The 23307-nt window shown below is 41.3% G+C and overlaps 4 protein-coding genes across 7 annotated transcripts; 2 read left to right on the top strand and 2 right to left on the bottom strand.

Annotated features, from left to right (window-relative positions):
• Nucleotides 1–553: 553 nt before the first annotated feature.
• Nucleotides 554–11563, bottom strand: vamp4 (vesicle-associated membrane protein 4). 2 transcript variants are annotated; one of them, XM_042417827.1, is made up of 8 exons: nt 11331–11563; nt 9354–9455; nt 6419–6465; nt 5379–5429; nt 4144–4244; nt 2357–2436; nt 2179–2230; nt 554–2086 (listed from the first exon to the last, which is right to left on the bottom strand). In XM_042417827.1, the coding sequence occupies exons 2-8, from the start codon at nt 9417–9419 to the stop codon at nt 2061–2063; spliced, it is 423 nt and encodes a 140-aa protein (XP_042273761.1). In that variant the 5' UTR covers nt 9420–9455; nt 11331–11563; the 3' UTR covers nt 554–2060. The 2 variants fall into 2 exon arrangements, with proteins under 2 accessions (XP_042273761.1, XP_042273760.1); XM_042417826.1 differs by lacking the exon at nt 11331–11563 and adding an exon at nt 10336–10472.
• A 1935-nt stretch (nt 11564–13498) lies between these two features.
• rangrf (RAN guanine nucleotide release factor) lies at nt 13499–14586 on the top strand. 3 transcript variants are annotated; one of them, XM_042417267.1, is made up of 2 exons: nt 13499–13580; nt 13676–14586. In XM_042417267.1, the coding sequence occupies exon 2, from the start codon at nt 13732–13734 to the stop codon at nt 14311–14313; it is 582 nt and encodes a 193-aa protein (XP_042273201.1). In that variant the 5' UTR covers nt 13499–13580; nt 13676–13731; the 3' UTR covers nt 14314–14586. The 3 variants fall into 3 exon arrangements, with proteins under 3 accessions (XP_042273201.1, XP_042273202.1, XP_042273200.1); XM_042417268.1 differs by having other exon boundaries at nt 13505–13580; nt 13707–14586; XM_042417266.1 differs by having other exon boundaries at nt 13515–13603; nt 13707–14586.
• A 2921-nt stretch (nt 14587–17507) lies between these two features.
• On the bottom strand, nt 17508–19325 carry itpa (inosine triphosphatase (nucleoside triphosphate pyrophosphatase)). The gene is made up of 8 exons (XM_042417487.1): nt 19215–19325; nt 18911–18968; nt 18762–18826; nt 18599–18672; nt 18473–18504; nt 18267–18379; nt 18068–18144; nt 17508–17832 (listed from the first exon to the last, which is right to left on the bottom strand). The coding sequence occupies exons 1-8, from the start codon at nt 19275–19277 to the stop codon at nt 17718–17720; spliced, it is 597 nt and encodes a 198-aa protein (XP_042273421.1). The 5' UTR covers nt 19278–19325; the 3' UTR covers nt 17508–17717.
• Nucleotides 19326–19420: 95 nt separating this feature from the next.
• mettl13 (methyltransferase 13, eEF1A lysine and N-terminal methyltransferase) lies at nt 19421–23298 on the top strand. The gene is made up of 9 exons (XM_042417483.1): nt 19421–19680; nt 19945–20217; nt 20310–20778; nt 20880–21079; nt 21199–21388; nt 21762–21926; nt 22113–22325; nt 22411–22542; nt 22831–23298. The coding sequence occupies exons 1-9, from the start codon at nt 19528–19530 to the stop codon at nt 23121–23123; spliced, it is 2088 nt and encodes a 695-aa protein (XP_042273417.1). The 5' UTR covers nt 19421–19527; the 3' UTR covers nt 23124–23298.
• The last annotated feature ends 9 nt before the right edge of the window (nt 23299–23307 follow it).

Here is a 23307-nt window from a genome sequence, read left to right as displayed (position 1 = left end):
AGCTTAAAATAAAGCCATCAACCCCACCGTGTGCACCAGCAAGGCAATCTGCCATTAGTCAGTGAAATAAAAAACCACTGTGGGACAATTTATTTTCTACTCCCTCAAAAAGGTTGGACAGTGTTGGCTGAGGAGATGGTGGAGCTGTCAGTGTGTGTTTGTGTCCACTGTCCAGTGAGGACGAGAGCTGAGGGTCTGTCAGAACAATAACGCTTCACAGGCTCGAGTCTCTCCAACTTAAGTGCCATCTTGGGACTCCACAACTGCCAGTGAAATCACAGAGCCAATAAAATGGTCGGGTAATGAGAGGAGATAAAAGACAGCGCAGGACTTCTCTGGCTCTGAGAGCATGAGGATATCCAAAGTGGACAAGAATGGAGGGATATCATTACCATTTGATTTTCCCCTCAACATCTCCAGGTATCTTTCTTTCCAAAAACTTTTCACCTTTCCCTTCTGTTTATCCATCTTTACTTCCCCTTTTCGGACTCCCTCCTCCCAGGAGGACTGTCGACCAGTTCAAACCAGATAAAACCAGAGACCTGCCCTTTAAAATCACTTTATTTCAGAGCAAAAAAAAGGATCCGTATATCAGTCTTCCAATGCAATGCCAGAGTATTATACATCATTACAGAATCAATATTTACAGCTAAAATAAATTACATTAAAAAAAATAAAATGACAACGTATTATACAGTTATTCCTGACACAAAGACAACTATGTTTGTTTCACAGCTCAACTTTTGACTTGCATCACTTAAATTACCCCCTTTTTAGCATAATGTAACAGCACAGAGGAATAAACGCTCCCTGTTTTACAATTTCAGTGGTGATTGTGGATACCAGCATTCATACAAAGCATCACATTGAGCAACCGGCAGAAATAAGAACTTCAAATAGTGGTTAAAAAAAAAAAAAAAGACAAGCAGTATTAAACCAAACAGAACCATCTGCAGAGTGAGAGACAGTTTAATGTCACTAGCAGGAAAGTAGGACAGCCGTGACCAAACTGGCCCAGAGCTCAGCACACCCAAAGAGGAAGGTGAGAGGTTTAGAGTGCACACTTGAGAGGAAACAATCATAACCTGGATGTTTTGGTTTGACATGGTCCTGCTGTACAGTATAACAAGCTATCAAGAGGCAGACGGACATTGACGGCGGTGATTTACGAAGTAGCATAATGTTAGAAAGTAGGATGTTGTCAGAACAGATGTTCACTTCTAGTCCCTTTTTGTGATCATCTGTGCTGATGTGAATACATACCTGATAAGTGATCAGTTTTCTGACAAAAAAATAAAAAGCCTCTCTGATCATGAAAGGGAGTCACCTTTGACTACAGATTTGCAGGTGAACCTCAGATGTTCCCTCGCCTTGTGCTGGGCAGAGAAAATGTGCTTGTGTTCACAAAATGTTCCCTTTTATAAACATTCTCATCCTCTGTGTTTCGGAGCAAGAGAGCACACAGGGAATCATGGGTAGACATCTGAGGTTCATCTGCTGGATGTTACAGCCCCTTTATAGAGTACAAGGCTGCTGCAGCACATTCAGATCAGCTGAGCTAACAGAGACAGTTGGCATGGATTCCCTGCCTTTACAGCATCTATCTATATGATGTAAATAAAATGCAGGACCTGGAGTTTCCCTATTGTCAAGGCAAAGTCAGGGCCCTACACGTGATATGTATCATGGAATGGAGCACTCCTTCACATTGACTAGAGGGCTGAGCGTTTTCTACCAAACAGCCCTAATGGCGTTAAAATATTTCCCCCGTTTTTTCTCCCGTGTTCCCTTTCTGCAGTTTATTTTCAAACCAGGGATCAAAACAGAGCCTTAGTACTGATCTCAGAGCAGATGTTTGTGAAAATGCCAGCGATAAGATCTGTACTAAGGGCCGAGTTGAGGCCAGATCCTTGGGGGCACAAAGGCTGACACGGAGGAGGGTGTGGGAGGGTGGCTGGCGCCCCCTAGCTGGAGTGGAGAACTGTGTGCAGAGTAGGGAGAGAAAGAGTAAGAAGAAGAAGAAGAGGAGGTCAGTTCTTCCACACCCTCCTCGTTGGACACTAGCGATATCGCAGAATCACTGGAACTGAAAGAGAGACAGAGAGAGAGAGGACAAAGAGTATTAAATACACGTTAGGTAAATGTAACATGAGTTGGTGTGTTTGGAATAATACTCACTGATAATAATCAGCAGGAGAGCAACCACTACCAAGGCAATAATCATCTTCATCTGGGGAAGAAATGATGCGTGTTAAACACTTTCCTCATCATGCTGAACAAGATATGATGAAGGTGTGTCTCACACACACACACGCACACACACACACACACATCCAGATAAAACAGACAGACCCACCTTCATGTCTCTCCACCACATCCTCCTGTGCAGCTGTTTGGCTCGGCTACTGAAGGCAGACGCATTGTCCGATAGGCTCTCTGGGACATCACGTGACCAAAGAGCAGATGAGGACACGTGAGGAGAAAAATTAAATTGGAGAAGGGGAAAAAAAAAACAACAAAAAACATCTGTTAATGACAAAATAAATAATACACGGACTATTATTTTTACTTTGATATTGTATATGATGACTCAAACTGTTTGGCTCTGTGTTGTGCATGTGCAGTCATAATGTGTTGCAGTTATGTAAGTCTTTACCTCTGCTGAGAATTAACAGATTGTTTTGTTTTTTTTTAAAGTCAACTCAACTCTGTTAAACAACAAGTTGCCAGATGTATACAAGACAGAACAAAAACACATTTCCTCTAACTTCCTCCCCAGACTGCTCGCCCACACTGCTCCCTGTCTCTTGGATACTGTTGTTAACTTGCTGTTTACATGAGTTAACAGGAAAGTTACAGCTCTCTAGCGTGCAGCACTCTACATGTCCAAGCCCCTGTCCCTCCTAAGAGTCTTTGTGTCCGTCATGTGTCTGCTCTCTCCACATCCATGTGCCTGTTAACGACCTTTCACTGCAACAAAGAGAAGTGCTCAGACGAGGCTTCTGAGAAGATGCTTGTTAATCTTGAGGAATTTAACGACGGGCTACCTGCACGCGGGTCAGAGAGCAAACTACAAATGTCAATCACAGCATATTATATTGCTCACATGAAAGGCGCCACACGTACTGTAGAGACACGCAATCGGCCACGCAAATGTCCACAGACACACAAATACAGCGACACTCGCATATGTACAACACACACACACAAATGTGCACCAGATGTGCATCACTGTCTTGGTTGGCTGGTGGACATGACAGTAAGAAGTGGTTACACAACATTTGTTTAGATGTCATAATGAGGTCTAATAGACCGGCACTTCAGCCCCATCTCATCATCCATGGAGGGGAAAATAGAGAGGAAGACCAGTGCGTGTCTTGATGGAAGCTTCGTATGCGTGTGGAGTTGCGTAACAACGGGAGCAAAACACGTTTTTCACACATCTGTTCGGTATATACACACCCAGTGAAAAAGAGTGTGAGACCTGTCAAAAGCTTTCACACACACACACACACACACACACAGACCTGGTAAAAGACTAAACCTGGACATATCATTAACAATTTTAAAGTATACTATAGTATACGTGTCTTTACATGAAAGCGCCCGCTACGACACACCGCGGCTCCCACGAGAGACAACTCGAATGAAGTTGTTTAAAAGTTGAACAGTGGTATGTTTTTCATGCTTCTAACTGAAATAAATAACATATATCACATATTTCTCTCACATGTTTGTCTCACATGCCAGCAGGTTCAAGATCTAACCACAGATTTTTGATAACATTAATGTTGAGGGAATAGCCAAACCTTCATTACAGGTTGATTTAAAAAGGCAGTTTAGGATCACTGGTTGGGCCTCCTTAACAAACATTTTTATCTTAAATTGGATGCACATTGCAGACATTTTGCCATTAACATGAGTAAATGCCCAAATAATCCAAAATAGAGTAAGGTTAGCAATCAGCAAACAGAGAAATGTGTACACCATCTGTTGGCTACTTGTGGAAACTAAAAAGTAGAACAAACATGGCTGATTAAACATTCCCTGTAGATCTTGTGTGTTATCTTCATTTCACTTCTGTAAATCAACAAAACACATATGTTTTGCACATGTGGACACACACAAACACACGACACTCACCCGACTTGTCCTGCAGGTCGTCCAGACGCTCGCCCCTCTCTATCACCTTGGAGATGTTCTCCTGCATCACATCGATCACCTCATCGACCTGCGACTGCACCCTGATGACAGAAGTAAGTGTGAGACAGAGAATCATAAATAAAAGACAAGAAATTATGAATTATAAAGGGAAAATTTGGTGAAGGATTTTTTTTTTGTAGGGGGGGGAATAACTGACCACAGCACAAAGCACCTGTTCTTCTAACAATATCCTCTTCTATCTGTCTAGCCTTGTCCAGTTGGCAGGCAATAAAATGCCAGTCAGACTGTGTTCAGCCTCACTGTGACCTGCCTGCACCTGTTCAGTATCTGCAGAATTATGCTGAAATGTTTGCTTTATTCACGCTACTCATACCTGAGCACAGCATGACTGCTCCAGATTACCCCTCAGTCACTTATACTTCAAAGTAATTCTTAGTGATACCTCTTGGAGCGATGCAGGGTCAGAGGGTATGAGCGCTTTGGCAAAGAAATAAAAAGGTGGAGAGAGTCACAGGGGAGAAGATGTGATACAAGACAAAGGAATTTCCCTGATCACATTTTCCAGCACCATCAAACTAATCAGTTTGACTGCAGGAAATCAGTCTTGGACTTCAGCATGATTGCATGTCGAAGGTGATAATATTAATCCGTAGCCTGAAAGCACAACTTTGGGGACTAAGGGACATGCAGAAGTGCACGCGCACACACACGCACGCACGCACACACACACACACACACACACACACACACACACACACACACACACACACACACACACACACACACACACACACACACACACCACACTTTAAAGACCAGACCTCAGGAGTTCATGTTCAGAGAGACAGGGGTGAAGAGTGTGAGGTCTGTGCACAACACATTCCTGGAATCTGTCATAACGGCATCCAGTTACATGTGCATGGACAACAGTGACAAAAAATAGGAACAGAGCTTGGAGAAACAACTACGGGTACCAGACTGTCTTAACAATGACCTCCTCTGTTCTCTTGCTGGAGGTTAATGTGGAAACAGACTGCAGAAGGACTGGGGCGTTCTGGAAGGGTTACACAATAATTTGTGCATGACGGACTCTCTTACACAATCCACTAACAACCTGCAGGTTCTGGTAAACATGACAAACCACAGTTATATAACACCAACGCCAAAACTTGAGTGTGCTGACAAAACAATGCTGACAGTGTGTTAGTACTTACTGCTTGATTTTGTCATTCTGAGGTCCAAATCTGGGCCCTGTTGGTCCTCTCCTGGAAAACAAGCAGTAATAAAGTCAATGTTACTAAATTTAAACCTGTAGTGAAGAACTTTTACATATAAATGAAGGTCCATTACATTCAAACCCTTGCCAAACATGATGTTGATTAAGCATGTCACTGCTAGATAAATCTCTCTGTATTTCACACCGACACTGGAGTTTTTCATCTGGTGTCGGGTTTGACATTCCCGCGCTGGCTGGATGAATGCATACTGCGCATGCTCTATGGGCAGAGCATGCGCACTAGAGACTTCCACCAGCTTTCACATAGAAAACCCACTCACACAAACACACAAACAAACACACAAACACACACACAAACACACACATGCTTGTTATTTTGTTGTTGTTGTTATTGCTGCTGTTTTGCTTTTTTTTCTTTTGTTTGGGTTTGTTTGAGTCTAGTTCTTCCTCTTTTCTTGTCCTGTGTCATATGTGTCTACATGTTAGTCACCTGTATGCACTATAAACAATTTTAAAAAAGAGAGAGAGATTACTGCTGGCCGAGCCGGCCAACTTCCAGTTAGCTCTCTGCTAACTTGAATGAGGATAAAATAATTTAATTGTGCAGCTCTTCTAGATTTTCCAAATGTAATCAGACCGAATGGATCAAATTCTGATAGTGAAACAGGTCATTTTATGTGGGTTGTGTGATGCTCAAAACAATTTATCCACAATTTTACAGCCTCAACAGTAGCGACGGAGCAGGCTACAGAGCCTATGACATAAGCATGTGTTCACAGTGTATTTGTAATTACTTTCACCGTCAGAGGGGGGAGACAAAAGTCCCGCACTCCAGCTTTAATGAATTTTTTTGATTTGGAATTTTGATTTTGAGAGCAACGTCTTTATGGTCTGAGTTTGAATGATTGTTCTCAACAATTGCAATTGTACTGTGTAAAATGTTCTTTAAATATATTTCATTTATTTTGATTTAACAGGCAAAGTGCCTGGACTCAACATATTCACACACAAACTCACAGAAAAAAGTCTTCCTCCTCATCAGAGTCCTCTTCCAGCAGGTTCCTCTATAAAAGATGAAAAAAGGTGAGAGGTCAGATACGAGTAAGCTCACGGTCTCCTGATCAGAGAACAACCTGTGAGGGAACTTCTAGTAAAAAATAGGATGCGCCTTCACTAATTTACAATCAGTTCACACTTGCTCACTGCTTTGTGAGCCCATCAATTGCTTTAAAAAAAAAGGGATTCCCGAGCAATAATTTCCCTGGGTGGTTCACCAAGTGTCAGGCTGCATTTGACAGTTTTGGTTGCATGATAAAAACATTCGATATGGGCGATGACTGTTACCTGATCCTTGAATGTGGACAAAGACCAACAAGTTTAAACGGCCAGAATGAAATATGGTAGCACTTAAAAATGTTTCCTGATTTGTTCAGGAACAAGTTTTTGTACTAGTGTCTCGTCAGTTGAAAAGCCCAGCTGCAAAAACTAGTGCTGCTGATACAGAGATATGAAACTGACTCCTCCAGACACAAGATAGCTGCTGTACTGATCGATATACAGTACCAGTCAAAAGCTTTCCTTACTATCTTCAGAAAGCAGATATGGCCAAATACACCATTATTACAGTGCACTTATGATATGATAAACAACTAACAATGAAGGTTATCATGTCTGCTGTTCTGCTTGACAAGGCTCAATAAAAACTCATCTTCTGCTCTCTAAAGCTGCAGTCACATTACATTTCCATTCACCAAAATTTCCCTGTGCTCGCCTCCGAAAAAGGACTTGATGTCTTGTTTCTGATGAAGGTAATAAATAAAGACGGGTGACAAATTAAAGGAAAAACCAACATAAAGTGTCTTAGTAAGATGTTGGGCCACCATGCGCCGCCAGAACAGCTTCAATGCACCTTGACATTGATCTATAAGTCTGTGAAGTCTTCTGGAGGGAGGAACACCTTTCTTCCAAAAGATATTCCCTCAGTTGATGTTTTGATGATGGTGGTGGAAAGCGCTGTGTAACACGTCAGTCCAAAATCTCCCATAGGTGTTCAATTGGGTTGAGATCTGGTGACTGTGAAGGCCACAGCATATGATTCACATCATTTTCATGTTCATTAAATCATTCAGTGACCCCCATTACCCTGTGAATTGGGGCATTGTCCTCCTGGAAGAGACCATTCCCATCCGGATAGAAATGTTTCATCAAAGGATGAAGGTGATCACTCAGAACTAATTTGCAGTGACCCTTTCCTCAAAGGGGACAAGTGCACCCAAACCATGACCATGACCATGAGCCAACAGATCCCCTCACTGTAGGGGTCAAGCATTCAGAACTCTACCAGTTTTTCCTTTAATTTGTCAGCCATCTGTACATATTGATTATAGTGATTACAAACTGGAAATACTGTATAAAAGTACCATCACAGACTGTAGTCTGGTAGTGTGATAATGTACTAAAATGCTGGTGAAACACACTAGTATAGTAACTTTTCCATTTCCAAACACATTGTAGCAGTTCTCATATTGGCTGACCGAAGTTAAACAAAGGTGAACTCTGACCTGCAAAACCACCAGAGTCAGCTGGACATCATACCGAAACAGAAAACACATACTTTTGAATTTGTCCGTCGACTTGCTTCAGTATAAGTTAATGGAAAATGGACTGAATATTTGCTGACTTCATGTGACTGCACCTTAAGATTCCCAAACAACTCTGACAAGAACAATGAGTTTGCACAGAGGCCAAAATAAACCAGAAGAAAATTTGATAATATAACCAAGAGAGGTTTCTGGGAACTTAAGGACGATTATATAACAAAGGACTGCCTTAATCACAACCATGTATGAATCACTGATGGCTTTAATAGGTGCAGAAAGTGCCCTGTGTAAATACTATTCATAGAGAATTAGTGAGGACAGCTGGATTAAATTCTCACAGGAGTCTGTTTCTCACTGGAGGGTAGGCACTAGTGGAAAAGAAAGACCTTCATCAAGAAAACAGATTATTAAGATGGCAACAGACATTGCCTACAGTATGTTGTTCCATGAGTTTAGACACTAAAATTCTTCCAGGTTTGTGTAATGCAAGGAACACAGTGTTTAGTGTCTAACAAAATTATACTCTGAAAATAATAAAAACCTGCTGAATCCAATCAATCATAGTGATCACCTTCTAACATCCATGACACAATGCCACTAAAAAGAGCTGAGAGGACAGTAACCGATGGATGTGCTGGTAGGTAGACAGCTGCAAGCCAATGCCGTGCAAACTAAGATATTTTGTTTGGCTGTAAATACAAGGTCATCTGCAGAAAAAAGAGCTGAGGGAATGGTGGCCATATGATGATAAAGTACTTTATAAGTCGAGGCACTAACGCTCTCCTTCTGCACGTCTTTCTTTCCACTGGCTAGGATGGGAGACATGAAGAGAACTGGTAGCTATTATCACAGGACAGGAGGTAAAGTGCTGAAGGTGGGATTATTTTAATGCAAGCCTCCCAGGAAGCTTTGATCCTAGTTCAACACAACAGCAAACAGAGGAAACAGAAGACTGAATAAAGTAAAGAATCAGAGGGAGGACACGGAAGGTGGAGATGGGAACAGATGATCACTTTGATGAGGACCACACATTTGGCCACAGGAGCTTCTTCAATTAACCCTCCTTTAATCCCTCACCTTCCTAAACGGTCCTCTCTCATTCGCTTCCCCTGTTTTTCCACAGTTATTTGTTTGATAAACAGAGTATCTAACGGCAAAATCTGCATCTGTTTTGAACTAAAACAGATGTTCGAAATGAAATCTAACCCTCTATCCTGATTACACCACACTGAACTTAATTTCTCAATCCATCATGTTCTTCTCTCATCCTGCACGCTCACGTCATCTGCGGCTTCGCGGTGGCGTTAATAAAATCCCAACAAACATCACCCCTCCCTCCACCTGTGTCTCACCCTCTCGCTCCGAATGGATCCCGTGACCTCGTCGTCATTGAGGTGCCGTTTAAACTTGGGGGGCATGTTGTCTTCAGGCTGCTCCTCCCGATCTGGCTCCCTCTGTAGGACAGGAAGAAGACTATTAAGGATGTGAGACAGTGGCATCATTGGAGAGCTCATTTAAAACATGCACATCTGCACCAAGCCACTACCGTCCTATCGTCCTTGAGTGATACACATAGCAGCCTGCAGCATGAGAGTACTCTTAATACTGTGAAAGTGAGTAATTTAAATTGCAGGAATAACCACAGCCAGGCCCCGTCTGGGAGCACAACATGAAGAACAAAGAACAAAGTGTATTAACAGAGTAGTGAAAAAATCTAAACTTTGCTCGTGACTGTAAAATCCCCTCGCTCAGGAATGATTGCAAAAATGAGACTGTTCATGGTCAGACGATTTGAGGAGCCCCGACACTTCCTGTCAAGCAGCCTGATTTTGTTATTAGACATTTCTTTCATTTCCTCTGCAGTCTACTTCTCCACTCTGGAATATGTTAAGAAAATGTTTTTTCCGTCATGCCTGCTGTCTGTTGAAATATTTGTTTTATAACTCATAAATGTATAAAGACATATGAACACATCACGCTGTCTTATTTCCTAATATTTCTGGTGTGAACAGGCAGTGGGTCTCACTGGTAAAGACAGGAAGTGTCATCATTGCTCTGTGTCCCTTTGGGTGAAAAACTCCACCATGTCAGATGAAGAACATGCTGTTCTTCCAATTATACACCCTCGGGCCTGTGTTTGAGTGTTACATATTCCAAACAGCCCAAGTAACAGTGTGACAAAAGCACAACAGTGGCTCAATAAAAGAAGTGAACAACATGTGATCCTCAAGCCTCACTGGAATCACTGGAGGACGGCTTTAAATGTCAGAGAAAACACAGCGGCCTCACTCAGACAAACACAACCTCTCTCAATCCAACAAACAAAACATATACCATTGAATCCAGTTCAGTCTGACACTGTGGCTTTGTCAGCGTCCTTTTCTGGCACTGCGATCGGAAAAAGGCCTTTCAGTGGCCAGTAGAGGAGAGGAACTTTCCAGTAAACAGAGGAGAAGAGAAGCAGGGACAGGACTCTCTATCTGAAGCAGCGACAGTGTGAAGAGACACAGAAAAGAGACAGAGGAGAAGCCAAGTCTAACATATTAGAGTTGTAGAAGGACTGGAAAACTAGTCTATTTCAAGAGAGGGATGTTAAAGTTGAAATCCATAAAAAAAGATGTATTGGATTAATTTAAATATCCAGATTGTAATTAGTAACATGCAAAACAAAAATAAGTACAGTGTGAGGTCAGATTTGGACTAAAGCACTAAAGAAACTGCATCATGAAAACCACAAGAGAGGAATGTAAATAGTTAATGATCACAATCAATATATGGATTGCAACTTTAAGCACATACTGAGAGAAGACTGTAATATAATGCCAACATTAAACTGATCAATTTCTAAGAAGGGAGGAAAAAAGAAGCTGCGTTCATTGAGTCAAGCATACTTATTTTTAGCTGAGTATTTGGGGGTGGTTGTTTGTTTGTTGTTGTTGTTGTTGTTGTTTTACAACTAATAAAATGGCTTTAAGGTCCGAAAAGGAAGTAATTACTGGAAATGAAGCTGACATATCTGGAGCTGTTTTCAGGAAGAGTAACGTTAATCATATCACAGCCGTTGACAACTTTAGCCGGTTGAGCTGTTGGTGTAGACATAATTTAATCAAATACAACAGATTATCGTTGTGTGACACACTTAAACCTTTACGTTGATACATACATTGAAACAGCAAAAAATATTTTAAAAGGATATCAAAATAAACGCTAATATAACTAGCTACTAGCTAATTTGGCTTGTTCAGACAGGCCGCTTGGTTCACTGACAAATGTAGCTTCCCAGCTAAGCTAAGCTAAGCTAAACTAAGAATGCTAACGTGGCTAGCTACCTGCTGTTTCCCACAAGATCCTCGATGCTGGCGACAAACACACACACTCAGTTATTAATCCAGTGGTTTCAAGGTTTGAGGTGGCTTTAAGGTTTTATCCGTGCATTTTAAAAGCTGTCCGGACGATGACACAAGATTATCATCATGGATGCTAGCCGTCCGCTTGTCTTTCCTCCGTCTCAATCAGCTGACCAGGAAATGAACACAAACAGCTGGAGGAGGAGAGAGACCGCTACAGCCGTCTGAGAGACCGCTGCAGATGTTTGAAAGAACTGAACTCTCTTCTATAAATTTAATTTTCCATAATATAAACATGTACATTTTTCTCAGCCAATAACAGCAGTTAGATATTAAAAGGGGCTGTTCACAGATGCCCTGCATATAGTTATAGTATTGATGTTGTGATGATGATTATTGTGATAATAATGTTTTATTATATAAATATTGTAGGAGCTATTTATTACTTTGGTCGTTTTGCTGATAATAATTAGCATTGTTTGAATATTCTAGATGTTTGCTTTATTTAGATTCAGTTTTGATTTTTGATTTTTCTAGTTATTTGTTTGGTTTAGTTATTTGCTTGTTTAGCATATTTAGTTTTTAGTGAGGTTATATAGGTAGGTAGGCAGGTATAAGACTAGCATGCACCTGGGTGGGCCTATAGAGAGGCAGCAGGAACCATGATTTCTTTGTTCCTTTGTCTGTTTACTTGTTTTTGAGGAATAAACCATAAGAAACACAAAACTTTGCATGGACAATGGACTTCTTTTGCCTGTGTACTTCACATGTTCAGGGTGCGTCAGTGGCACTTTGATTCTAAGTTTGATTTAAGTTTGATTTTGATTTTTGACAAATGGCCACTCCAAATATCCTCATTATTCTTTATTTATAGATCCATATACTCAGTTTATTCTAATCCACTTCTTTACTTAACAGACTCACATATATCTGGCAGTATTGAGTACATTGATAGGTTTACTGATTCTTTCCCTGCAGGTTAATATGTATAAATGATTAATTATGATGGATAGATGTTTACATTCTTTTATATTTAAAAGGAAAATTAATCTTAAAACAGAAATTGTACTGTTCCATTGATGTGGGACATTATGATTAGGGCTGAAACAACTAATCGATTAGTCAATCAACAGAAAATTAATCAACTATATTTTGGGATAATAGGTTAATCATTCAGGTAATTTTTTTCTTGCAAAATGCCAAACATGAATTTAATTTAGTTTCTTAACTGAATATCTTTGGGTGTTAGATTGTTGGTCAGACAAAACAAGCCATTTGAAGACATGAAACTGTTTTTTCACAATCTTCTGGCATTTTATGGACCAAATGATTGATCAATTGATCAATTGATAAAATAATCAACAGATTGATCGTTAATGAAAATAATTGTTAGTTGCAGCTCTAATTAAGATATCTACAAATGCAGACAACTGTCTCTCTCAACTGGAAATCAGAGGATTGAGAACTGAGGATATCAGTAACACATAGAGTTCCTCAATGTACGGAGGTCCTTTTACAGTGAGGTAGTGACTGACTACATGAGCTTAATGTCGACATAATTTCAAGATATTACATCCGACTTAAGTTTATTTAAATGTACGGCTTATGGAGCAGTTTCAACATTTGTCTCCTTAATACATCCATGATATGTCTCCATCACTCAGCCTGTCTCTCTGCTTTACATCTTATAGGGAGACTTCCTAATCACACATTTAAACTGACCTGTGCAGTGTTAAAGACATATGCTGTTTACTACTATACTGTTTCTGTGCACCAGTCTTGTTTTCAGAGGGTGAATGTAACAAAGTAGCAAACATTTACTTAAGTGCTGTTACTGTATGTAAGTGTTTTAGGGTAACTGTACATACATTTGGGACTATTTTTGATCCACCAGAGGGGAATATTACTTTTTTACTTCATTATATTTATTTGACAGCTTATATTTATTTGACAGCTATACTGATTATTTAGATTTTACAAACAACAACACCCAAAACAAAAACAATAAGTGAATTTTCAATAATGCTTTCATATATTACTTTTTACTTCTATTTGTAATTGTGTATTATGACTGTGGTAAGATCCTAGTACTTCTTCTTCCACTGCCTGTTTTAGGGCAGATGCATGTCTGTCTGCCTTACTCTAGATGTCAGCAGTGCGTCTACCGTTGCAAAATAAGTGATGAAGAAGAAGAAACTAAACTTTTACCGGAACAGCGCGCACGTCAAGTTGGTGAGCCACATGCTTATCCCGCTGTATTTATAGCATATCATGTTTTCTTTATTCACTATTCTGTTTTGAAGCAACGTGCATTTGTGTATCTGCAGGTAGTTAAAACAGGCTGTGTGTGTGCTGCAGTTTGTGCAGAGCTGCCCACAGAGAGATGCAGAGTGCCGCAAGCAGCGCGGACAAGGCTCATCCTCTGTTTGGAGGAGGACTGTCAGCTGTCATCCCTCACAGCTCTACAGACGTCAGTGAGCTGAGGGAGATCCCGGATAACCAGGAGGTGTTCGCCCATGCACACACCGACCAGAGCCTGATCGTGGAGCTAGTGGAGTACCAGGATCAGGTGGCAGACCAGGATGCTGCCAGGTACCACTTTGAAGACATCGCAGGCAGTAACAAAGCTTTAGAGCCAGGTGCTTTTGAAGTGACTAGTGTTGTACCCCTACCAAAGTCTGAGCTGTCCCTGTCAGAGTGCAGCTCCGCCTGGATGCTCACCGGCACACAGTGCGTATCCAAGTTCAACGAGGAGGCCAGGAATACAGTGACCCTTCACCTCGGTTTGTTCCGTCTGCCACAGTTCTCCACAGACGTCCTGATAACCTTCAATGACCCGCAGAGTATCAGCCCTGACAGCAGCAGTGCCGCTGCAGTGGGGACGCACAAGGAGCCGTGGACGGTGCAGGACTTCCAGCGCCTGTTACAGTCTTTGACTCTGCACAACCCAGGACTGTTTGGGTAGGGCAACTGCTGCTTTCTCAGTGTGGGACTTCGCCTGATTATATTTAGTCTTTCTCTATAACACAGGCACATTAAAACATACTAGATCTGTGTTTTGCTCCACGAGAAATGTTTTGGGGACCCAAACGTTTTAGAGGGACAAATAGGAATACATGTTCTGTTTTGCCTTTTGATGTTGACATTGTTCTGGCAACTAAAAATGAACTGAAAACCAAATATTAATGCTGTGAACACAGCCTTTGTCATAATAAAAAGATTTGGATGAAAAATCTTGGACTGTTGTGTAATTTATGAAGTGCCTGACAAAGATTTATTTGTAGGTTTTAAGTGTTCAAGAGTAGGCCTGTGCTGCTGGGATCTACAGACCAGATCAATGTAATTTTACAATTTTATTTTATTTTATTTGAAGAATGCATCTGAGAGAAATAGCAAATGTCACAGCCATGCACATTTTTCATTTTCTGTGTCCCACCACATTCCCCTTTGCCCACCCTTCTCCTTCTCATTCATTTTCTCCTTCCTCCTTTCTCTTTATGCCTCCCTTCCTTTATGTTAGTCCACCCTTAAGCATGTTACCATGCATACACATGTAGATACAAACAGCTAACAGGGAGAAGAGCCTTGCCAATATAAGTAATGCAGAAACCAGAGATCACGAAATATTCACTGATTAACTCTCAAAATATGCAACAAAGCTCCAATCTTCACATTCTTTACAATGAAATGATGGTAATGAAAACACACAAGTGATGACAAAGGTCAAAGTAGAAGTCAGAAGGTGAAATCAGATACCACATATAACCTTTCTGTGAGGCAGTTAAAATGCAGGTAGTATTCATGGAGCCCTCAGTGTCTTCAGAGGGACTTGACAGTCATAAACATTGGAAATCGAGAAGAGGGGTCCCAGCAGGTAGATGTATCAGGTCAACTGTTTCCATCACTCACTTCAGTGGCCTCATGGTGGAATAATTCATTAGCCTGAACCCTGAAACCTCCTGGAGAGACTTCATTTGAGGGTGAGTTTTGTCGAAACAAAATTTATGGAGTTGAAATTGACCCTTGTTAATTGTTGCTTTGAAGTTAAAACCAAATCTCTCAGAAGTCTTAGGTCACACAGTACATACTGGAAGTAATTTTTCTTCAGTTACATGTGCTGTTATTTGGAGGGGGAAAAGCATCTAAAGGTTTTAAATTGAGTCTACCATTAAATAAGACTCGTCACAGCAGCGGAATTCAGGTAAGTCTTGCATAACAAATAAGAAGAAGCACAGTCTGTCTCCTCAAAGCCATATCAAATCCTCCTCATCCTCTGGTGCAATCACAATGGATTAAAATCTCATAAAGTCAGGCATCCTTTCATGACGTGATCCCTTTGTAGCACATTCCTTCATTAACCACAACGTCCACAGTATCACAACAGCAAAAGCTCCTTCTGACAACTCAGATAAACATTCTGTTATTGGCAATAAAGTCTGAAAAACACTGGCGTCAGACCTGATGAGGGTCTGGGAACAGGGTTCTGACTTGCAGGTCATGTCAGGAGATGATTTTCATACAGAGGGAAGGTTTTTTCCAGGTTCCAGTATACAGACTGGCTCCTGGATGGTTAGAATGGTTGTCTCTTTATAGGTTGTTTCATTTATTCAATTATTAGAGGAGGAAGAAAAGATAGAAAGATAAAGCTGGTGGTAAAGATAAAGGAGAAAGATAAGGAATATCAAAAAATTTTGTTTTTGGTGGGTTTTTTTTCCTATTTTATAAATCATGTTATAGTCCTCAAACATGGATGTCCACAGCAGGTTGAGAAGCATCAACTTAAAGGACATAGCTTATGCAACTCATTGCATTAAAATATTGCAATAAGCTTCAATCTTAAGTGTCTCTGAGGTTTTCTGAGTGTAAAACCAAAAACTGAAACAGTCTGTCATAGGTGAACTCATTAAACATCAAACATGTAATTACAAGGCACCAGTGGCAGACCTCTTGATTTTCCTGTCAGTTTGAAAAATAAAAAATCCTAAAATACTACAATCCTATAATAAAGGCATGAGAAAGACGATTTAATTAGAATGTCCCAAAAATAAATAAATAAATAATCCCATAATGACCTTTAAACAACTTATGGCACACTGTTGGCAAGAAAGGAGTCAGAAGAACTATAAAATAACAGCACGTATTTTTTTGAACAACTCCCACTCTTTCTCAGCTAATGTTGTACATGTTAAACCTTTTAAAATTCCCTGAAAGTCATACATGCAATAGCTGTCTGGGCTCAACTGAACACTACAACACTGACAGTAGCTGTGTTGACTTTGAGTCACAGAGGAAAAGAGGGATGCCTTCATACCGACGGTTCTGACCTGTAGTGAAGTCTGACACACATCTTCCATGTTCTGTTAAAAACATGGATGACAGGTGGGGTTCCTTCCTTCCTGACAAGTCCCCCAACAAAGCAAACAGCTTACTGCATCCAATTCATGTGGAAATGATTTCATGACCTACAACAACCTATTTTTCTTGAAAAGGTGTCACTCTGACAGGCAGGAGTATTATTGTTAATAACTAAGCACTTAAAATTTATTGTAAATGATGAAAAACAGCTTTGTAGTAACCAGTAGTCAGGATTAGTTGTGTCTACTGGCTTTGGTTTTACTCAGAGGATGCGTGTGTGCACATGTGTGACACTTTGAGTACATCTGGGAGGCATCAGTCACAGGTGTGTGCATAGTTCCTGTTCAGAGACTTCCTACTCCAGGGTCATTTATTACCCAAACTCCCCTGTTATCACTGTTGTGTTTGTACTGAATACCCCGACCTTCTTTAGAGACCCACTCCTCCCACATCCCCTCACCACTCCCTCTGGACTCCAGCCTGAACAATCCTCTCCTTCCCTCGCCAACTCCAGGAGTTACTCTCAGTAACAGAGCGGTCTGCTGCTCTCATCAGGACCCTGGAGCTCCTCTTTTTTTTTAAATTTATGCTCTTCTTCAAGTCTATCTTTGTCAGCCCATGGAAGTAAAAACTAAAAAGGTCATTTCTGAGTATCCACTGTGGAACAATGAAACTAGTCTTGAAACAATTTCCAGCATTTTTCCATATTAATCTGGAAGATATTTTTAACATGCTCATTTCCTAAAAAATTCTAACTGCAAACGCAGGGACATCTTCAGCCAGAATAAGAGAGAATGGAGAGGATTTGTTTACAAATTAACAAAAAGTTTATTAAAAATACGCAACAGAAAACAGATATTATACAGCACCTTTTTTACTACAGACTCTATAACTAGATGTTGTGATCACACATCTGTTATCTGTCACAACCGTCATGTTCTGTATCATTATATCTGATGAAGTGAGGTTTAATATATTCTGCTCCAGAGCCTGAAGTTGGCCTAAAATAACAACTCAATGCTCCAGCTTCTTCCTCTTGCTCTGTGGTGAGAAGTGCTCAGCCATGGCAGCCAGCGCCCTGTAGCGGTGAGAGATTGTGTTCTTCACCTCTTTGGGCAGTTCAGCATAGCTGCAGATGAGAGGGAAGTAATTAAGGATATGTTAAGTAAGGATATGTTTTCATGCTTGGAACTAATGTGGAATAACTGTGATAATAAATCTCAGATGCTCAGAATAAGGATAGGGATCATCACTATTGTGCATTTTGCTGGATGATTTGAACCCAATTGGACCCTAACAGTGTGTTAACCTCTGGGTCCACCTAGTGGAATGAACAGGGAATTTCAAGCCCAATCCTTGCTTACGTTTTGTCATATCCCTCTGGCTGGAAACAGGGATCCCATCCAAAGTCTCGAGGTCCCCTGGGTTCCACAATGTGCCCCTAAACATACACACACACACAAAAATATACATCAGAGAAAATAAAATAATAAAAACATAAACCAAGGCTGTGAGAGAGAGAGAGAGAGAGAGAGAGAGAGAGAGAGAGAGAGAGATGCTAACCTGTGTTATCCCTCTGAAGAGCTCTACCGGTTCGTCTTTCCCACCAGTGAATGCAAACGTGCAGAGAGCCCACGCTGATTTATCCTCAAACCCAGCAAGAAGTTTGTACAAGCCTACAATATAACATGTGACGAGAAAGTTCACCGTTTTTCTATCCAGCTCTAAATATCTATTTAAAAATCATAGGAACCATGTCTATTACTTACCTTCTGGTTTGAGTTTATCCAGGAACCATTTTCTACAAAACAAGGAGTTTCAGTTGTAATTATTACTACTTTTTACTACTATTTAAGATTAAATGGTGGAATAGATGTGGAAATCACTTTACTAACATATAAGGACCAGGCAAGCCTCCCAACGCCTTGAAACACAGACAGGTGTCCTCCACTATGACAGGGCCATCAACCTGAAGGAGAAACACAGACAACATAGGATGCATTTCATCTGTTCAACAGCTATGTTCATGCTGTATTTACACCTGTATTATTACTGTACCTGACGTGCAGCCTCTTTACACTTCTGTATGGAAATTTCATCTGGCTCTCCCTGGTATTCAGGCACTGGGTGAGGAAATAGTAATGTGAGCAATGACTAGGATGCATGCATTTATTTTTTTTTATCATCACTAATTCTTTCTTACTTACAGTCAATCTTTTTTGAGATTAGTTTGTAGGGAAACTTGTCTCCGAGGATCTGAATGACCTGATGGATGTGAACAAAAAGAGTAAAGCATACATCTGGAAGGACTGATTCACATGAAATGAAGCAAGAGAGGTGTTGGATTAGATTACAGGTGGTGCTCACTGCCTATATTTAGCAAGACCAATGTGGAGCGACAGCAGCAAAAATAGCAATTAAAGCACAAATATCCTGTTTGAAACTGCTTAAACAACACAGCACAGTAGTGAGCATACAATCTGCCTCAGAAACGACATATTTGACTCTTACCTCTTCTAGTTTTTTGGCGTTTCCAGTCACGAAAACCACAGACCTTCCAGCAGGCACAGCCATGATGACGGACACCCGGAAGACTTAAGAATGACGGACCGAGTACTACCGGCCGAGCAGCGGCCAATAAAATCAGTTCGTAGAGTCTCAGCAAATCACCGAGCAGTCTGAAGCTCCGCCTACAGAAAATTCTCCAATCAGAGAGCGGTACGGCTTGCAACGCAGTCCGGGTTGGAAAGTCTCTGCCGGAGTGCCATGTGGAGAGGCGTCTGTAAACAGATACTGAGGAGTATTTTAACAACAGCAGCCGACAATGAGTCTATTACCTCGCACCGCCGAGGAGTTCAGCTCCGCGGAGTACTGGGAGAGGTTTTTTAAGAAGCGCGGAGAGAAAGCGTTTGAGTGGTATGGAGACTACAACAAACTCTGCGGCGTGCTGCACAAATACATCAAAACCCAAGATAAGGTAAAGACAGGTGCTTATACAGGATAAACAGGGGTGTGGCATGTCAATACAGTATAAATCATGTTTGCCCGACAATTAACCTCACAAGAAGTGAAGCAATAGATTTCTTGCCTAGTCATATAAATGAAGTATAAAGTAGCATTGAAATACTTCAGTCTTGTGCATGTGCCTCAAAAAATTATGTAGGTACAAGGCTTGAGTAAATGTACTTAATTACTTTTCACAATAATAAATGTTTAATCGTTTTGTGTTTCTGTCCCTCAGGTGCTGGTGGTCGGCTGCGGTAACTCTGAGCTGAGTGAACAGCTGTATGATGTTGGCTACAAACATCTGACCAATATCGACATCAGCGAGACAGTTGTGACTCACATGAACCAGCGAAATGCTGAGCGCCGACCGGGCCTGACCTTCCAGCAGGTGGATGCTACACAAACACCGTATGAGGATGCCAGCTACCAGGCTGCTCTGGACAAGGGCACCCTGGATGCCATGGCATCTGAAGAAGAAGGAGCACTGGCCAGGAACATGCTCACTGAAGTAAGAAACCAGTGTGGTAGAGGTGTGTTTAAATAGTATGTTTAAAAGCTTATCGTTGCATTCTCCTCACAGCAGTTTTCTTGTGTCTGCAGGTGGGCCGCGTGCTAAGTGTCGGGGGCAGGTATGTCTGTGTGACGTTGGCTCAGGAGAGTGTGATCAAGTTGGCTGTGGAGCAGTTTGTTCAGCTGGGGTGGGCAGTGAGGCTCCACTGCCTGCAAGAGGAAAGTGGGAAAGATGAGGACTCCTTTGCTCTGCCTGTTTTTGTTCTGGTCTGCACCAAGTTTCGTCAGCCTATGCCTACACCCATTCTGGAGATGTGTCTTGGAGAGGATGGAGCTCCAACCCGTCTCACACAGGTGGCAGAGTTGTTGTCGGCTGTGAGGGAGCATCAGGCTTACTCCGTGTTGAGAAAGAGGCTCCGCACAGGCACAGACGCCAGCTCGAACCTCTCACTCACTCTCTGCCACGCCAAGACTGGTCTTCCCAGATACACCCTCACAGTTCAAGACTCCCCCCCTGGTGCCAAGGTGCCAAGATCGAACCCGTTTGCTATATTTATTGGTGAGCTCTCCTGTTGTCTAATCATGTTTCTGTCACACTGGTTGTGTGTCTTTCTTCTTTGTTAATTTTTACTGTTTTTTTTCCTCTACTTATTCTTTTAGTGCCTCAAGGAAGTGAGACAGCTTGGCTCTACAGTTCCAGCGAGGGGCGAAGGCAGCTGGCCGCCAGTGCTAACTTTCGGCGCCTGGTTATCGTGGCAATGCACAGAAATCAAGAGTACACAGACATGCAGGCTGTCCAGTCAGAACTCTCACCAATGGTGATGGACCTGGCTCCTCCAGGAATGCCAGACAATCAGCAGGTAGACACACACATACAGTAAATAATCTTTTTTAAAATGTGCTTTTATACAATAAAACATTTTATGTCACCAAAACAAATTCATCACTCTATCTAATTTCAACTCTATCTCTCATTCAGGTGCCATTTCTGTCAGTTGGAGGTGACCTAGGTTGGCGAGAGGAGGTCAGCAGGGGTGTGAGTGAGCTGAGTGGGGATTACTGTGTGGAGAATGTCAGAGGAGAAGACGGTGAACTGTATCGTAGACTTGTGTTCCTTTCTAATGCTGCCCTCGTCCAATCAGAGAGCCGCCTTGTCTCTTCAAATACTGGTCAGATCTTTTTCCTCATTCACTGTACTTTGTTATGCTCTCTTTCTTTTAACTTATGATAATGTATTTTTCCTTATTGTCAACAATTTATTAACCAATTAAGTATTGGAACAACAATAAATATCAAAACAATCTTTACATTTTGTACACAAAACAATACCAGGACACAAGTGAATGAAGACAGAAAAGACCCAACAAACAAATATCCTTAACAACAGAGAAAAGATGAAAAAAACAATAAAAGGGGAAAACAATAATCAAACAATTAAAAAAGGAAAATTATTTGAACTATTTTATTTATATATTACTACAATATTGTTATCATTTATCAAAATATAGATTAAAAAACAATTTAATATTTGTGTTCCTGCAGCCTCAAGTCACAAGAAGAAGAACAAAAGGAAGGCCAAGTCAACAGCGCCTCCAAAAACATCCTCAACCTCTCTGTCAGTGGACAGCGGCTTCCTCTGCTGCGCTCACCATGAAATCATGGTGGCTGGCCTTGCCATGCTCGGAGTGGGCTCGCCACAGAACAAAAGTAGGAGTGTGTGTCGGTGTAAACTGGGTTTCACACCAATTTTGTCCAGTCATGTCAATGTGGTTCAGGTGGATGGCAGGAGGAAAGATTAACAAAACATCCACAGCTTTCCATTGTCTTACATGAAACATCACACTTGATTGAACTTTACCTGTGACTTCTCGTCCCCTCTATCTCCCTTCTCAGACGTCCCAGTGTCAGTGCTGCTGGTGGGGCTTGGTGGAGGAGGTCTGCCTCAGTTTCTGCGGGACTTTGTGCCAAGTGTTGCTGTTGAGGTTGTGGAACTAGACCCTGTTGTGCTGGAAGTGGCAAAAGAGTGGTTCGGGTTCCGACCGGATGATCGTTTGACTGTCACTCTTGGAGACGGCCTTGAACGCATCTGTGCCCTGGAGAAAGAAGGTTGGTGATGGAGGAGTGGGAGAAAGGGCAGCTACAGCTATGCCAAGAAGAACACCAAGAAGTAACTTTTTTTTTCTCTCTATAGGTGGACGTTTGTTTGATGTCATCATGTTTGATGTAGACAATAAAGACAGCACTGTGGGTATGAGCTGTCCTCCTGCTGCCTTTGTAGAAACCTCCATCCTGCAGAAAGTCTGCAGCCTGCTAAACCCTAAAGGTACAGTATCTTTAATCATTTTCTACATTCTCTCCGTCTGTTGGAATTTGCTGTTTTTTATCAAATAATAATTAAAGAACTGATATTATAACAAAGTGTTATAAAGAAAACAAATGTAAACAGACATCTAATAGGCAATTAATAAACTGTTAATGAACAATTACATCTTCAGGACTGTCTTATTCACATGTAAAGTCTCATTTTCTGTTAGAAATACTTCATCATAGTTGTGTTTCACTCACATTAAATCTTCTCTCGCCTTCTCACTTCTCCTTGCCCCTGTACAAGGTGTTTTCATACTGAACCTTGTATGTCGAGACTCCGCCTTGAGGAAAAACGTGCTGGAGCGTGTGACCGCTGTGTTTCCAACCATCCTCTCTCGAAAAATTGAAGGAGAGGTCAATGAAGTCCTTCTATGCTCTCGCGGAGAGAATGAGACATCGGATGCCGCCCGCATCCTTCCATCCCTGAACCAAGCAGCCAAGAATCTGCAGAGTGCACTGTGCTCTAACAGGACTGGAGACAACCGCAGCCCACATATTGACATTGCAGAGCTGTTAAAAGACCTGAAAGTAGCATGAGTTTTTCTGTGAACAAATGGGATGAAATTAATTATTGTGTCAAGTTTGAAATTATATGATAAAGATGCCGAAATGTGAGGAAGAAGTACATTGATTTTTCTGCTCAGTATAATGGAATGATGATGTACGGTGTATTACATACACAAACACTAGTAAAGAACATTTTTATCTTTAATTGTAGTGT

Source organism: Thunnus maccoyii, chromosome 7 (genome assembly GCF_910596095.1).
Source record: "Thunnus maccoyii chromosome 7, fThuMac1.1, whole genome shotgun sequence".
NCBI classification, from domain to species: Eukaryota; Metazoa; Chordata; class Actinopteri; order Scombriformes; family Scombridae; genus Thunnus; species Thunnus maccoyii.
This window is presented reverse-complemented; position numbering and strand designations above follow the sequence as displayed.